General features: G+C 45.0%; 1 protein-coding gene across 2 annotated transcripts in view; it reads left to right on the top strand.

The window, feature by feature from the left end:
• The window catches only part of stpg2 (sperm-tail PG-rich repeat containing 2), a 346,945-nt gene that overhangs the window by 86,223 nt on the left and 242,631 nt on the right, over positions 1 to 18,091 (top strand). For both annotated transcript variants that reach the window (XM_055641243.1, XM_055641250.1), the window contains exons 7-9: positions 2,717 to 2,824; positions 6,318 to 6,477; positions 17,440 to 17,597. In XM_055641243.1, coding sequence (XP_055497218.1) covers positions 2,717 to 2,824; positions 6,318 to 6,477; positions 17,440 to 17,597 — 426 coding nt within the window. The remainder of the gene's footprint in view (positions 1 to 2,716; positions 2,825 to 6,317; positions 6,478 to 17,439; positions 17,598 to 18,091) is intronic.

Consider the following 18,091-nt stretch of genomic DNA (forward strand, 5'->3'; position numbering starts at 1 on the left):
TGCAGAGACGGTTCACCAGACTGATTCCTGGGATGTCAGGACTGTCTTATGAAGAAAGACTGGATAGACTTGGTTTATACTCTCTAGAATTTAGAAGATTGAGAGGGGATCTTATAGAAACTTACAAAATTCTTAAGGGGTTGGACAGGCTAGATGCAGGAAGATTGTTCCCGATGTTAGGGAAGTCCAGGACAAGGGGTCACAGCTTAAGGATAAAGGGGAAATCCTTTAAAACTGAGAAGAACTTTTTTCACGCAGAGAGTGGTGAATCTCTGGAACTCTCTGCCACAGAGGGTAGTTGAGGCCAGTTCATTGGCTATATTTAAGAGGGAGTTAGATGTGGCCCTTGTGGCTAAGGGGATCAGGGGGTATGGAGAGAAGGCAGTTACGGGATACTGAGTTGGATGATCAGCCATGATCATATTGAATGGCGGTGCAGGCTCGAAGGGCCGAATGGCCTACTCCTGCACCTAATTTCTATGTTTCTAACATGAAAATGCCTTTGTTAGGATTTAGAGTTATAGTCTAACAGGCTCTTTGGCCCAACTTGCCAACACCGGCCCACATCCCATCTGCACTTCCCCCTCCTGCCTGCATTTGGCCCATATCAGGCTCCCTAAACCTGTCCAATCCATGTACCTGTTTAATTGTACTGTTTAAACATCGCAATAGTCCCTGCCTCAACTACTTCCTCTGGCAGCTCATTCTTTACACCCACCACCCTTTGTGTAAAAAAACGTTACCCCTCAGGTTCTCATTAAACCTTTCTCACCTCTCCTTAAACCTATGTCCTCTGGATCTCGATTCCCCCACTCTGGGTAAAAAACAGCGTCTACCCGATCTATTCTTCTCATGATTTTGTGCACTCTATAAGTTCGCCCCTTGTCCTCCTATGCTCCAAGGAATAGAGTCCTAGTCCGCTCAACCTTTCCCTGTAGCTTATGCCCTCGACTCCTGGTAACATCCTCGTAAAGTAACACTCCTGATGGAATCGGTTCATTATAGTGATGAGTGCTTAGACATGAACCAAAATGCAATGGCAATCTCTGTTTTGTGCGCTATGCAGGCTTGTTTGAATGTTTCTTAAACATTGCGAAACTACCTCCCTCAACAACCTACTCTGGCAGCTCATTTCACACACCAACCACCGTTTGCATTAAAAAGTTGCCCCCCAGATTCTAATTCAATCTTTCACCCCTCACCTTAAACCTATATCCCCTGGTTCTTGATTCTTCTACTCTGGACAACATCTTTCCTATAACACGATGCCCAAATCTGAACACAATACTCTAAATGTCTTATACAACTGCAACACGACCTCTCAACTTCTATACTCAATGCTTCAATTGATGAAGACTAATGTGCCAAAAGCCTTTTTTGACCACCCTATCTACCTGTGATGCCACTTTCAACAAACGACGTACCTGTACTGCTAGATCCTTCTGCTCTCCAACACTTGAACTCTCCCCAGTGTCCTGCCATTCAATGTGTAGGTCCTACCCATGTTAGTGATCCCAAAATGTAACACCTCACGTTTAGTATTAAACTCCATCAACCATTCCTCAGCCCACCTGGCCAATTGATCAAGACCCTGACGTAATTTTTACCCAACCATCTTCACTATCTACAATACCACCTACTTTGGTATCATCTGCAAATTTGCTAATCCTTGTTCTGATTGTGCTAATTTCTGATTGTTCTGAAGGCATATATTTTTTTCGGTTTAAGTTTATTATTTTCATGTGTACTGAAGTACAGTGACAAGCTTTGTTTTGCATGCCATCCAATCAGATCGGATAATACAACACATAAACATGATCAAATCAAATCCAACTCAAGTACAAAGGTAAAGCAAAAGGAAAGATACAATATGCAGAATATAGTTCCCTGTATTGGAGTTCCAGAGACAAAGTCCAATGTCCGCAATGGGGTAGAGGTGAATCGGACAGCACCCTAGCTTATGAAAGGACTTTACAGAAGCCTGGTAACAGAGGGGAAGAAGCTGTTCCTGAGTCTGGTGCTGCGTGCTTTCAAACTTCTGTACCTTCTGCTGGACAGAAGCGGGGAGAAGAAGGAATGACTAGGGTGGGACTCTGGGAAGTCTATGATTATTTTGGCTGTTTTCCCAAGACAGCGTGAAGTGTAGGTGGAGTCAGCGGTGGGGAGTCTGGTCTTTGTGATGCACTGGGATACATTTGCAGCTGTCAGCAATTTCTTCTATCTGAACTGCACGCTGAGGCTGGTGCCACTTTATGAAAGCAACCATATTGTCTTTGCCTTCTCTCTGAACAGACTTCTAATCACCCATCCCAAGATCTCCCGATGTGACTTTGTTCCAAAACTGTGTGACCTGAGACGATGAAACAAGGAACTGCAGATTCTAGTTTACAAAAAAAGGACACAGAGTGCTGGAGTAACTCAGTGGGCCAGGCAACATCTCTGGAGAACATGGATAGATGACATTTTGGGTCAGGACTCTGAGAAAATGCATTTCATTGTCTCTGACTCTGAGAAATTAAAATTGAATCTGAATCTGAAAGAAGATGGTTCCAGACCCGAAACTTCACCTCCCCGTGTTCTCCAGAGATGCCGCCTGACCCGCTGAGTCACTCCAACACTTTGTGCATCTTTATGTGCCTTGAGATATTGTACTATCTTAGCGGCCCTCTGTTTTATGTTGAAAATTAATCTATTATCTCGTCAATTTGTTTTCAAGGGTTTCCCTGGACCTGCAAAATATGTGATTAAACGGCAGTTTAGTGAACCCACAGCTCTACTGAATAGGTTCATGCCTACGCAGCCTCCATTCCTGTCTCAGACCAAGGTAAGGAACAACACTGGTGCCTTCTCATCTTCTCTCCATGAATTCCTTGCACGTTATCACAGATTGTGTTAATTGCTCTGACTTCACTGCATTTACCCTTGTTATATAGGTTAGCTTATATCAGATAAGTGGGTGCTAATAAGGTTTTTAACACTGTAAGCAGAAAATATTATTTTAAGAAGTGCACACTACGTTAATTGCTGTTTTCCCTCGGGTAATCTTGGTGCGACAGAACTGTCAAAGATGCTTTTCCCTTTTTTTTGCACAATGTGTATTCATAATTTGCTTTTATGCCAACATTTTATTCATTTGTTCACTCGTGACGCATCCCTGAGTCCCACAGTGTCCCTTTTATCCCCACTCTTTCCTCCTCACAGTTTTCCTTCCACCTATATCCTTCCCTCCAGCTTTATATTTCAATCCTCTTCTCTCCTCAGAGTCATCGAGTCATACAGCATGGAAACAGGCTCTTTGGCCCAACTAGCCCACACCAACGAACATGTCCCATCCACACTCGTCCCACCTGCCTGAGTTTGGCCCTCTAAACCTGTCCATCCATGAACCTGTCTAATTGTTTCTTAAACATTGCAATAGTCCCTGCCTCATACACCCACCACCCTTTGTGAGAAAGAATGACACCTCAGATTCTTTCCCCCTTCACCTTAAACCTATGTCTTCTGGAGCTCAATTCTCTTACTCTGGGCAAGAGACTGTGCATTTATCTGATCTATTCCTCTCATGATTTTGTACACCTTTATAAGAACACCCCTCATCCTCCTGTGGTCCAAGGAATAGTCTCAGCCTCCTCAACCTGGATGAGTTGGATGATCAGCCATGATCATATTGAATGGCGGTGCAGGTTCGAAGGGCCGAATGGCCTACTCCTGCACCTAATTTCTATGTTTCTATGTTTCTAACCTCCCCCTATAGCTCCGATCCTTGGGTCTGGGCATCATTCTCGTAAATCTTCTCTGTGCTCTATCCACTTGACAACATCTTTCCTGTAACATGGTGCCCAGAACTCAACACCACACTCTAAATGCAGCCTTATCAATGTCTTATACAACTGCAACATGACCTCCTAACGTCTACACTCAATACTCTAACTGATGAAGGCCAGTGTGCCTAAAGCCTTTTGACTACTGTATCTACCTGTGGTGCCATCTTCAAGGAAGTATGTACCTGCACTCCTAGATCCCTCCTCTCTGCAAAGCTCCCCAGAACCCTACCACTCACTGTGTAGGTCCTGCCCATGTTAGCCTTCCCAAAATGCAACACCTCACATTTCTCTGTTTTCTATCAACCATTCCTCAGCCCACCTGGCCAACTGATCTGACACCTATTTGTCTCCTTTTCACCTCTAGCCATTGTCATTTACTTCACCTTTCATCCTCCTGTGCTCCATAAGAATAAAGTCCTAGCCTGCCCAACCTCACCCTATAGTACAGGCCCTCGAGTCCTGGCAACATGTAATTGCCAAGGGGTGTAATGGTGATGTTTTATGAGGCACTGGTCAGTCTGTGTTGGTAGTATTGTGAGCAGTTTTGGGCGCCATGTCTGAGGAGGGATGTGCTGGCGTTGGAAAGGCTCCAGAGAATACTAATCCACTGAATAGTCTGTGCTACTCAGAAACATTTTTATTGATTTTCTTTAACATGCTTAAACTGTCAGCCATTTATAGTTTTATTTCACAATTTGCAACTCTTCAATCCTTTTGTTTCACTCTTTCGGTTTTAATCTCTAAACTAAACTAAATTAAATTAAACTAAACTCCCTCCTATTTCTCACCCCCCCCCCCACCACTACTACCACTACTACTACTACTTTCCTTCCCCTGGTGTCACAATCTGCAACTCTTCAAACCTCTCACACACCTATCCTTATCTCTGTCCTTTGTTCCAACCAGAAAACCCTTCTGGCCTGTATCTACCTGCCATGCTTTGTCCTGCCCTCCTCTCTCCCTGCTGTCTTATCCCCCACCCACTACAATCAGTCTGACGAAGGGTTCCGACCCGAAACTTCACCCTGTTCTCCAGTGCTGTTGCTTGACCTGCTGAGTTCCTCTAGCACTTTGTGTCTTTTTTTACTTTAGTTTAGTTTACTTTAGTTTAGTTTAGTTTAGAGATGCAACATGGAAACAGGTCCTTCTACCCACCCAGTCCACGTCGACCATCAATCACCCGTTCACACGTTTAGGTTATCCCACTTTTTCATTCACTCCCTACACATTGGGGGCAATTTATAGAGGCCACAACTGACACACCCACATGTCTTTGGGATGTGGGAAGAAACCAGAGCACCAGGAGGAAACCCACAGGTTCACAGGAAGAACGTGCAAACTCCACAGTGACTACACCCGAGGACAGGATTGAACCCGGGTCTCTGGTACTTTAAAAAAATATATATATATTTTTATTTATTAGAAGTACAGTAAATTACAGTAGTACAAGCCACATAAATCTTATTACATTTATTGTACCCCTTCATTTCTTAAGCTTTAAGGAAAAATAGAAATAAAGAAAGTAAAGAAAGAGAGAGAGAGTCGTGTTAGTGTAAAAGAGTGATCAAAAAGAAAAAACAATTAGACCAAGAGTTGGGGAAAAAGTTAAGAAATAGACCATAGAAAAGAAAGAAAGAAAAAGAAACAAAAGCTCTATTATGAAAACCGCGCAAAAAGGGAAATACCAACTCTCTGGTACTATGAGGCAGCAGATCTACTAGCTGCACCACTAGTGCTGCATGATAGCTGCATTGTTGCTGGTTTCTGCAGCAGTTTCCAACTTGCAATCTTATTGAGGTGTACAAATCATGAGAGGAATAGATCAGGTAAATGCACAGCCTTTCGCCCAGAGTAGGGAAATGGAGAGCCAGAAGACATAGGTTTAAGGTGAAGGGGGAAAGATTTAATAGGAACCTGAGGGGTAACTTTTTAAATCAAAGTGTGGTGGGTGTATGGATTGACCTGCCGGAGGAGGTAGTTGGGGCAGGGACTATCGCAATGTTTAATAAGCAATTAGAGTGGAACATGGATAGGACAGGTTTAGAGGAGTATGGAGCAAATGCAGGCAGGGGGGCTAGTGCAGATGGGACAGGTTGGTCATTGGGAAAGTTGGGCCTAAGGGCTTGTTTCCATCCGTGGAATGCGGAGATTTGTCTGATTTACTGAGATGATCACCCGCAGTTTATACCTGTTTATGAAAGAACTGCAGATGCTGGAAAAATCGAAGGTAGACAAAATGCTGGAGAAACTCAGCGGATGAGGCAGCATCTATGGAGAGAAAGAATAGGCGACGTTTCAGGTCGAGACCCTTCTTCAGACTCAGAGTCTGAAGAAGGGTCTCTATTCCTTCTCTCCATAGATGCTGCCTCACCCGCTGAGTTTCTCCAGCATTTTGTCTACCACAGTTTATACCTGCAGTTTTTGGGCCTTCTGGCTATTTAATATGGCGATGATTACAACACGTTGTGTAAATTCCACTCTCTGTCACAACAGAGGTTCCTGCCCGATAAGTCCATCACCCCAGCTCCTGGATGGTACGATGACCCACGCACAGCTTTGCAAACTCTGAAGAGGATTTCGACAAGGTGCAACGTCCCATTTGGTCAGAATGCAGTAAGGTTCACAGAGGACCTTCGGACAATATGTGACCCAGGTCTGTAGCCACGTTTACATAGAGCATGGAACATGGAGCATAGAGCAGTACAGCACAGGAACAGGCCTTGTGGCTAACAATGTCTGTGTCGAACATGATGCCAAGTTAAACTCATTTTTAGTTTAGTTTACTTTTAATGCAGTTTATTTTAATGCAGGTGGAGATTGACAGATTCTTGAGTAGTAAGGGTGTCAAGGTTTATGGGGAGAAAGCAGGAGAATTGGGTAGAGAGGGAAAGATAGATTAGCCATGATTGACTGGCCTAGTAGACTAAATGGGCTAATTTTGCTCCTATAATGTATGAAAGTGAACTTTAGAGATAAGCATGGAAACAGTCCCTCCATTTCACCTAGTCCACATCGAGCAACGATCACCGTACACTAGTTCTATCCGCACACTAGGGACAATTTTCAGATGCAAATTAACCTACAAATCAGCATGTCTTTGGAATGTGGGAGGAAACCCAGAGAAAATCCAAACGGTCGCAGGGAGAACGTGCAAACTTCGTACAGACAGCACCCACTGTCAGGATCGAACCCAGATCTCTGACGCTATTAGGCAGCAACTCTACCGCTGCGCCACTGTGCTGTCGAAATCTCCTCTGCCTGCACATAATCCCAATCTCTCCTTTCCCTGCATATCCATGCACCTACCTGAAAGCCTCTTAAACACCACTATCATATCTGCCTCCACCACCACCACCCCTGGCAGTTCGTTCCAGCCCCCCAGCACTCTGTAAAAAACATGCCCTGCACATCTCCTTTAAACTTTGTCCTTCTCACCTTAAAGGGGCTGTCCCACTGCGGCGACCTAATCCGCGAGTCCTATGGCTGCCCTCAACTGCCTGTAAATAAATAGCGACCCCACTCCACTGCACTACGAGTTAAAAAGAACCATGCCGACCAAATTTTACTCGTGGAAAAATGTTCAAAATGCTGAAAATTTTTCCTCAACCTAGCTGAGGCCGCGAGTACGCGGGAACTTCCCTCGAGCATGAAGGAGACTTCCAGTGACCTCATAGGACCTCCTAGGACCGCGTGTCGACCATGCTGCGAGTTTGAGTCGAGGACAAACTCTTCTAAACTCGCAGATTAGGTCGCCGCAGTGGGACAGCCCCTTAAAGCTATGCCATCATGCCTCCTCTCAGCCACTGATGCTCCAGAGAAACCAATCCAAATGTGTCCAACCTCTCTTTGCAGCTGATATCCCCTAATGCAGACAACATTCTGGTAAACCTCTTCTGCACCAAAGCCTCTACATCCTTCCTGAAATGGCATGAAGGAAAGTTTGAACCATGTGCTTTTTGCTTTTACTCTTCAGTGATCTGAAGAAGATCCAGTTGAAATAAACTTCCCCCAGAAACAAGTTAAACCTATGATAGGTACACTTTGAAAACACAGATAATTTTAGTATTGTATTCCAATGGGATTCTTCACGGAACCCTGATGCTTGCTAAGGAATTAAAAAGATTCAGTTCATGTAAAGGGTTACCATTGTAGGCAATTTTGGTCCCCATTTCTGAGGAAGGATGCGCTGGCATTGGAGAAGGTCCAGAGGATGTTTACACGAATGATCACAGGAATGATTGGGTTAACATACGATGAGTGTTTGACAGCACTGGGCCTGTACTCGCTGGAGTTTAGAAGGATGAGGGGGAACCTCATTGAAACTCACTGAATAGTGAAAAGCCTGGATAGAGTGGATGTAGAGGGGACGTTTCCACTAGTGGGAGAGTCTTAAGACAAGAGGTCATAAAATAAAAGGACGTACCTTAAGGAGATTAGGAGGAATTTCTTTAGTCAGAGGGTGGTGAATCTATGGAATTCATCGCTACAGACAGCCGTGGAGCCAAGTCAATGGATATTTTAAGGCGGATTGCCAGACTCTTGATTAGTACAGGTGCCAGGAGTTATGGGGAGAATAGGGTTGAGAGGGAAAGATGGATCAGCTGTGATTGAATTGAGGAGTAGACTTGATGGGCCAAATGGCCGAATTTCTGTTCCTATAACATATGAACCATGACTCCATCTACATTTCATGCTGCCTTGGGAAAGTAACCAACATAATCAAGGACGTCCCACCCTGGTCATTCCTTCTTCTTCCTGCTCCTGTCTGGCAGAAGGTACAGAAGCTTGTAAGCGAGCACCACCAGACTCGGGAAGAGCTTCTTCCCCTCTGTTATAATCCTTTTGAACGATCCTTCCATAAGCTAGGGTATTGTCCGATTCACCTCTACCCCATTGTGGACATTGGACTTTGTCTAAGGAACTGGTGCGCTACAATGCTGAGAACTATATTCTGTACTCTGTATCTTCTCTTTTGCTCTGCTCATTGTAGCAGGGTTTTGACTTGATTATATTGACTTATTCTTGATTCGACTGGATACCATCTAAAACCAAGTTTTCCACAGTACACGTGATAATAATAAACATATTTACAGTTCAGCAATTGTGTTGTGTTGGTGATATTGATGGAAGTTTGCCTGGTTCCCTTGTTCCATTGTTGGTCTATGACCAATAGTAGACCTCACTTCTAAAGAGCAGTCTTTAATGACATTCACAGTAGGTTATTTCGTGCTGTATTAACAGGACTTGTATAGGTACAAGGATAGGTAAGGTTTAGTGGGATTTGGGCTAAATGCAGACAAATGGGGGGGCACTTAAATGGGGGATGTTGGTTGGGTCGGACAAGTTGAGCTGAAAGGCCTGTTTCCATGCTGTGGGACTATGACTCTCCAACTCTCAGCAGAGTGGGCTAGGGCTTAAGAGGATTTTTTTTGTATAATAGCAGTGATAATTGGTATTTGTGAGCACGAATAAGTGTTGCTGGCAGCTGGAGATTGGTGCTAATAGGAAGGAGCGAGAGGTGAGAATGTTGTCTTTGGTTGGCAGCGGTAAATTCAGACCGATCACTTCGTCACTTGGACTTGCAAATTCACTTAAAACAACATGATGCAATGCTGCGGTTTTATAAGGCACTGGTCAGACCACATCTGCAGTATGATGAACAGTTTTGGACCCCATATCTGAGGAAGGACGCGTTGGTGTTGGAGAGGGAGGAGTGGAGGTTTAGGAGAATGACCCCGGGGATGATTGGAATTCATTGCCATAGACGGCTGTGGAGGCCAAGTCATTGGGTATTTTTAAAGCGGAGATCAAAAGATTCTTTATTAGTAATGGTGTTAAGGATTATTGGGAGAAGGCGGGAGAATGGGGTTGAGAGGGAAAGATACCTGGTGCAGGTATTTCCATGGACCTACTGCTTGCCCTTGCTCTTCTTGCTGGTTGAGGTTATGAATGTGGGAGATCCCACTGGAGAAACTGCCTTGATCATCTTGTTCAGGAAAATACATGGATTTCATCACACTGGCTTCTCTGTATATTCTACATGGTCCTGCACTATCCCTTGTTGTCAGCACTAACCATTGGAATGTCTGGTCATCAAAATATAGAACATAGAGCACATAGGTTCACCGTGCGATTTACGAGGATGTTGTCAGGACTCGAGGACCTGAGCTATAGGGAGTGGTTGGGCCGGCTAGGACTTTATACCTTGAAGTGTTGGAGGCTGGTGGGTGATTTTATACGGGTGTGTAAAATCATGAGTGGAATAGACTTTAGAGATACAGCACGGAAACAGGCCTTTTGGCCCACCGAGTCCACACCAACCATTGATCACCTCATACACTAACACTATCCCGCACCCTACGGACAATTTACAATTTACAGAACCCAATTACCCTACAAACCTGTATGTCTTTGAAGTATGGGAGGAAACCGAAGCACCCAGAGAAAACCCATGTGGTCGCAGGGGCGAATGTACAAACTCCATACAGACAGCACACGTAGTCAGGATCGAACCAGAGGTAGCAACTCTACTGCTGCGCCACTGTGCCGCCCCAGATAGGATGAATACACAGAATCTTTTGGCCAGGGCAGGGGAACGAAGAATCAGAGGACATAGGTTGAAGGTGAGATGGAAAAGATTTAGTAGGAACCTGAGGGGCAACCTTTTCACACAGAGGGTGGTGTGTATATGGAACGAGCTGCCAGAGAAGGTAGTTGAGTCAACAGCATTCCTCTTCTCCAGAAACTACATTTCTCAGGATTTCTGAGGAAGGATCCCAACCCGAAAGATCGCCTATCCCAGTCCTTCCGAGAAGCTGCCTGACCTGTTGAGTTCCTCCAGTGCCTTGTATTACTCAAGATAACCGCATCTGCAGTTCCTTGTGTCTCCTTAAAGCGTTAGTATTCTAAATGCCATTTCATGGCAGAATTTCCTTTTACTAAAATAATTATGTCTGTGGCGACTGCTTAGTGCATTTTATTGACTGGCCAGGTGGACAAATATTAACGTTAATTGTGTTTAAGCTGAGAGTTAAAAAATGGCAATGCACTGAAACGCAATTATGTTGTCTGACACTGCACATAAGATTGCTGAATTTTATTACATCTTACTTTGTGTTCAATACTTGCATTCATGCCATTTTTTTTCTCTCTGTGATACATCGTAGCATAGAAAATGACGTTTCAATAAGATTCAGGCAACAGATGTAATGGAATATGGGAAGCTAATGAATATTAGTAATTGATTTTTCTTTTGTTCAATGATTCTAACTTTCTAAAGAACGACCCTCAGAGTTCTCTTACAATGCTTTGGTCATTAAAGTCGGGCAATATTCAACTAAATGCTATAATTACTTGTGTGGTTGTCAGTTGGGAGAATATTTAGTTTCGGTGAAGAACCACCAAAGAGCACGGACCTGGAACATAAAACATAGAACAATACAGCCCTTCAGCCCATAATGTCTGCGCCAGACATGACGGCACAGGAGGCTGACGGGTGATCTTATAGACGTGTACAAAATCATGAGGAGAATAGATAGGGTGAATACACAGAGTCTCTTACCCAGGATAGGGGAATCAAGAACTAGTTTAAGCAGGTACTATTGCAATGTGTACGAACATTTAGACAGGTACATGGGTACGACAGGTTTAGAGGGATATGGGCCAAATGCAGGCAGGTGGGACTAGATGGGGCATGTTGGGCAGGTTGGGCCGAAGTGTGACTATGACTCTAAGAGGACATAGGTTTAAGGTGAGAGGGGAAAGTTTTAATAGGAACCAGAGAGGCTGGTGGGCAAATGGAATGAGCTGCCAGAGGAGGTAGTTGAGGCAGGTACTAAAAGGGAATTTAAAAGGCATTTGGACATATGCATGGATAGGAAACGCTCAGAGGGATATGTGCCAAACACATACAAAATGAATTAGCTTAGATGGGGCATCCCTAGTGAGACCACACCTGGAGTATTGTGTGCGGTTTTGGTCCCCTAATTTGAGGAAGGATATTCTTGCTATTGAGGGAGTGCAGCGTAGGTTTACAAGGTTAATTCCCGGGATGGTGGGACTGTCAAATGCTGAGAGAATGGATCGGCTGGGCTTGTACACTCTGGAGTTTAGAAGGATGAGAGGGAATCTTATTGAAACATATAAGATTGTTAAGGGTTTGGACATGCTAGAGGCAGGAAACATGTTCCCGATGTTGGAGGAGTCCAGAACCAGGGGCCACAGTTTTAGAATAAGGGGTAAGCCATTTGGAATGGAGACGAGGAAACACTTTTTCTCACAGAGAGATGTGAGTCTGTGGAATTCTCTGCCTCAGAGAGCGGTGGAGGCCAGTTCTCTGGATACTTTCAAGAGAGAGCTAGATAGGGCTTTTAAAGATAGCGGAGTCAGGGGATATGGGGAGAAGGCAGGAATGGGATACTGATTGGGGATGATCTGCCATGATCACATTGAATGGCGGTGCTAGCTCGAAGGGCTGAATGGCCTACTCCTGCACCTATTGTCTATTGTCTATTGGTTGCAAGGACGAAGTTGGCCTGCTTCCCCGCTGTATGATGCTATACCTTAATGACTCAATGACTCTATGATAACAAGAAAATACTGATCCCTTTCCCTCCATTCCCTGCATATCCATGTGCCTATCCAAAAGCCTTTTAAATGCCACCACCCCTGTTAACATGCTCCAGGCACTCACTACTTTCCCTCTAAAAAAATAGCTTGCTCACACATCTCTAAAAGAAGCCCCCTCACCTTAAAGCTATGTCCTCTGGTCTTTGACATTTGCACCAGGAATAAAGACCCTGACTGTCTACTGCAAATACGAGAAGAAGAATATTTGAGACTGTACTTGCAATTATTTGCTGTTAGTACAAACCTTCCTTCCTCTGAATTACTAGTTAATTTTTGTTCAGTTTGTGGGGAAAAGATTTATATTTCAATGGTCGTTATTGCTCCAGTCTGAATTTGAAATGGGGACAAGCTGATTTATGGCAAGTTATGAACACCAGGGAATTTAGTTTAGTTTAGAGACACAGCGTGGAAACAGGCCATTCAGCCCACCGAATCCACGCCGACCAACGATCTCCCGTACACTAGTTCTATCCTACACACTAGGCACAATTTACTGGAGCCAATTAAACTACAAACCTGTACATCTTTGTGGAATATGTTCATTCAGTTAATTTTAGTAACGCACAAAATGTTGGAGGAATTCAATGGGTCAGACTGAAGGAGGGCCCTGACCTGAAACGTTGTCTGTCCATTCTCTCCACTAAGCTGCCTGACACATCGACTTCCTCCATCACTTTGTGTTTTGCTCCAGATTCCAGCATCTGTAGTTTTTTTTGTCTCTCTCCTAATATCAGTAATGGTGGCCATCACATGGTGTGAAAACCCATCTAGCAAATGGGACTAACTTAGATGGGGCATCTTGGTGGGTATACAAATTCCATGCTATCCTACCTTCATATCCACTCCCTACACACCAGGGACAATTTCTAAGGCGAAGAGTAAGGTGACGTGCCTCAATGACTATCGACCTGTGGCACTAACGTCGGTGGTGATGACGTGCTTTGAGAGGTAGATCATGGCGCAAATCAACTACTACCTCGACAAAAACCTGGACCCTCTGCAGTTCGCTTACCGCCACAACAGATCAATGGTGGAGGCGATCTCACTGGCTCTCCACTCCGCTCTGGACTACTTGGACAACAAAAACTCATATGTCAGGCTGTTATTCATTGATTACAGTTCAGCGTTTAATACAATCATCCCCTCTAAGCTGGTTACCAAACTCACAGAACTGGGTCTCTGTAGACTTTGGAAGGGGGAGGATGGGGACCCACAGTCCCGTTCATATCAATGGGTCGATGGTGGAAAGGGGCAAGAGCTTCAAATTCCTGGGTGTGCACATCTCTGAAGATCTTTCCTGGTCCGAGAAAACTGATGCAATCATAAAAAAGGAAAAATAAGCGCCTCTACTTCCTGAGAAGATTACGGAGAGCCGGTTTGTCAAGGAGGACTCTCTCTAACCTCTACAGGTGCACAGTGGAGAGCATGCTGACTGGTTGCATCGTGGCTTGGTTCGGAAACCTGAGCGCCCAGGAGTGGAAAAGACTACAAATAGTGGTAAACACTGCCCAGTCCATCATCGGCTCTGACCTCCCGTCCATCGAGGGGATCTATCACAGTCGCTGCCTCAAAAAGGCTGGCAGCATCATCAAGGACACACATCATCCGAGCCATGCACTCATCTCCCTGCTACCTTCAGGTAGAAGGTACAGGAGCCTGAAGACTGCAACATCCAGGTTCAGGAACAGAGTCTTCCCCACAGCCATCAAGTTATTAAACTTGGCTCGGACAAAACTCTGAACATGAATAGCCAATAATCTGTTTATTTGCACTGGTATATGGACACACTGATCTGTTCTGTATTCGTGCCTACTATGTTCTGGTGTGCTAAAGCAAAGCAAGAATTTCATTGCCCTATCAGGGACACATGACAATAAAACTCTCTGGAACTCTTGAACTCTTGAGGTAGACAAAAATGCCGGAGAAACTCGGCGTGAGAGGCAGCATCTATGGAGCAAAGGAAATAGGCGGCGTTTCGGGTCGAGGCCCCATCAGACTGTTGTGGTGGTGGTGGGGGGAGGGGGGGGGGGAAGAAGAAGAAAGGAAGAGGCGGAGACAATGGGCTGTGGGAGAGCGGAGAGTTGGGAAAGGGAGGGGAAACAAGGAGAAAGCAGGGACTACCTGAAATTATAGAAGTCAATGTTCATACCGCTGGGGCGTAAACTACCCAAACAAAATATGAGGTGCTGCTCCTCCAATTTACGGTGGGCCTCACTCTGGCCATGGAGGAGGCCCAGGACAGAAAGGTCGGATTTGGAATGGGAGGGGGAGTTGAAGTGATCGCCACACCTACGCTTGATCTCATCGATGTAGAGCAGTTGACACCTGGAGCAGCGGATGCAATAGATGAGGTTGGAGGAGGTGCAGGTGAACCTCTGTCGTACCTGGAAAGACTGCTTGGGTCCTTGGATAGAGTCAAGGGGGGAAGAAGCATTTCCTGTGGTAGCAAGGGAAAGTGCCAGGAGAGGGGGTGGTTTGGGTGGGAAGGGACAAATTAACCAGGGAGTTACGGAGGGAGCGGTCTCTGTGGAAAGTCGAAAGGGGAGGAGATGGGAAGATGTGGCCTGTGGTGGGATCCCATTGGAGGTGGCAAAAATGTTGGAGGATTATTTGTTGTAAGTGACGGCTGGTAGGGTGGAAGGTGAGGACAAGGGGAACTCTGCCCTTCTTCAGTAGTCCCTGCTTTCTCCTTCTTTCCCCTCTCCTTCCCAGCTCTCCCAGAGCCCACTGTCTCCACATCTTCCTTTCTCCTTTCCGCCCCCCCCCACCCCGATATCAGTCTGAAGAAAGGTTTCGACCCGAAATGTCACCTATTTCCTTCGCTCCATAGATGCTGCCACACCCTCTGAGTTTCTCCAGCATTTTTGTCTACCATCGATTTTCCAGCATCTGTAGTTCCTTCTTAAACAGGGACAGTTTTTAGATGATTGACCTCTATAAGCTGCTCCTGGTGTGTAGGAAGTGGATGCGAAAGTGGGATATGCGACTGTTTGTACCATCGCCCGGTGGGGAATTGCCTCAGCGCAGAGGGAGAAGAGGGAAGAGACTGCAGCCCTAAGATTTTTGCCTCCACCACAGTGAGGAGGTGTTTGGAGGACTCACTGTGGTGGATGTTAATTTGTGTTTATTGTTGTTTATTATTGTATCATTGTATGTATGACTGCAGGCACGAAATTTCGTTCAGACCGTAAGGTCTGAATGACAATAAAGGAAATTCAATTCAATTCAATAACAGAAAAGTCGTATGCTGACCAAGGTAACCTACAAACCCACATGTCTTTAGGATGTGGGAGGAAACCAGGACATCCAGTGGAAACCCATGTGCTCACAGGGAGTTCATGTTCAAAGTGATAGGCGCAGAAGTAGGCCGTTTGGCCCATTGAATCAACTCTGCCATTCAATCATGGCTGATCTATCTTTCCCTCTCAATCCCATTCTCTTGCCTCTCCCTGTAACCTTTGAAACCTTTACTAATCAAGAATCTGTCAATCTGCACCTTAAAAATATCCATTGACTTTGCCTTCACAGCCATCTGTGGCAATGAAATCCACAGATTCACCACCCTCTGACTAAGGAAATTCCTCCTCATCTCCTTTCTAAAGATACGCCCTATTATTCTGAGGCTATGTCCTCTGGTCCTAGACTCTCCCACTAGTGGAAACATCCTCCACATCCACTCTCTCCAGGCCTTTCACTGTTTGAGAATGTCCAAAGTCCACACAGACAGGAGATAAGGTCAGGATCGAACCCAGGTTTCTAACGCTGTGGGGCTACAACATTACCAGCTATGTCACTGTGCCGCCCTTGAACATGCAGTCAGATTAACTTTGATTAAATTGCCATCTAGTAAAAACCAACCTCGTGTCAGAATGGATGTCATTTTAATTAAACAAAACTAATACAGTCATGGCTCACAAACTGCTTAAATTAGCGTTCAATTTAAGCCAGTATTGAAATCAATGTCATAATTATTGATATTATAAAGAATTGGGCATTCTAGTTTTGAAAATTGGATGGTGTTTTGGGTTGGAAGAGATACTTGGATGATAGAAACCAAGATCTGCAGATGCTGGTTTATGCCAAAGACAGACACAAAGTGCTGGAGTAACTCAGCGGGTCAGGCAGCATCTCTGGAGTAAAAGGATGGGTGACGTTTCGAGTCGGGACCCTGCTTCAAACCTCCTCTGCACCTTCTCCAAAATCTCCACATCTTTCCTGTAAATGGGGCGACCAGTACTGCAGGCAGTACCCCAAATAAAGTACATGGTACAATTCAACACTCTAGATTCCACAGTCCTCCTTTTCTCCAGGGAGCAGTGCAAATGATAGATCTTCTCCCACAGAGAATGTTTGAGACATGCAGTGTTTGTGGACATACGCAGGAAGATGCTGGATAAACATGGAGGATGTTAGCTGTACGTTTTAATGTTATTAGGTACAGTGAAATGCTTGGTTTTGCCTGCTATCCAGTCAGATCAGGTCACACTGTACATCAATACAGTCAGGTCAACCTGTAGTACAAAGGGTAGAGCAAAGGGGAAGATACAGAGTGCGGAATATGGTTCTCAACATTGAGGCGCATCAGTTCCAGAGGCAGTCCTCTATATTCATCCAGCATCCTCCTGAGGGAGCATGATTTACCTTTTGCACTGTTCTCCGGAGAAAAGTTGGCCTATAGAATCAAGTGTTTACTTGTCCCATCTACTTTATTTGGAGTAGTGCGTGTCGTTCTGGTCACCCCATCACAGGAAAGAGGTGGAGGTTTTTGGACAAGGTGCAGAGGAGGTCTGAAGAAGAGTCCCGTCCCGAAACATCACCCATCCTTTTCTCCGGATATACAGTCTGACCCGCTGAGTTATTCCAGCACTTTGTGTCGGTCTGATACTTGGATGATATTGTGGGTGGAAGATGTTGTGGGTGAAAGAGATGCTCACTGTTCAGTCGTAATTTGTTGGCCAAGACTGGAGAGAGTTTCTCATTTCAACAGGTCCAGGAACATACAACGTCACAAACCACACTGTTGCCCGAGAGAGCCAGATGAAAACCTTATATGAGAGTTCAACAAGAGGAGGGTTTGGATCCACCGTTCCTCGCTTGCAAGCTGTCGAAACAAAGCAAACGATGCCAGGTCCAGCTGATTATAAGGTAGTGTTCAAGGGTTTAACATTGTGAGTGAAATATAGCAAAAGACACAATAAGCTGGATTAACGAGTCGGGGGTCTTCTTCAAGCTGAAATATACTTTGGTAGAAAGAGTCATGGAGTCATACAGGATGGAAACTTGCCCAACGTCCACGCCGACCAACATGCTCCATCTACTAGTCTAACCTGCCAGTTTTAGGCCCATATCCCTCTAAACCTATTCTACCCATGTACCCATCCAAGTGTCCTTTAAATAATGTTATTGTACCTGCCACAACTACCACCTCTGGCAGCTTGTTCCATGTACAGACCAAACTCTGAGAGAAAAAGTTACTCCTCAGGTTCCTATTAAATCTTTCCCCTTGCACCTTAAACTTTGTCCTCTGGCTTTTGATTCCCCTACCCTGGGAGATCTGGCATCAGCCATCCTCTGAGAGAAGAACTTTCATTGCATTTCAGCTTTAAAGGACCGGCCCCTTATTTTGTATCCATGCCCCC

This window comes from Leucoraja erinacea, chromosome 1 (assembly GCF_028641065.1).
Source record: "Leucoraja erinacea ecotype New England chromosome 1, Leri_hhj_1, whole genome shotgun sequence".
Taxonomy (NCBI): Eukaryota; Metazoa; Chordata; class Chondrichthyes; order Rajiformes; family Rajidae; genus Leucoraja; species Leucoraja erinaceus.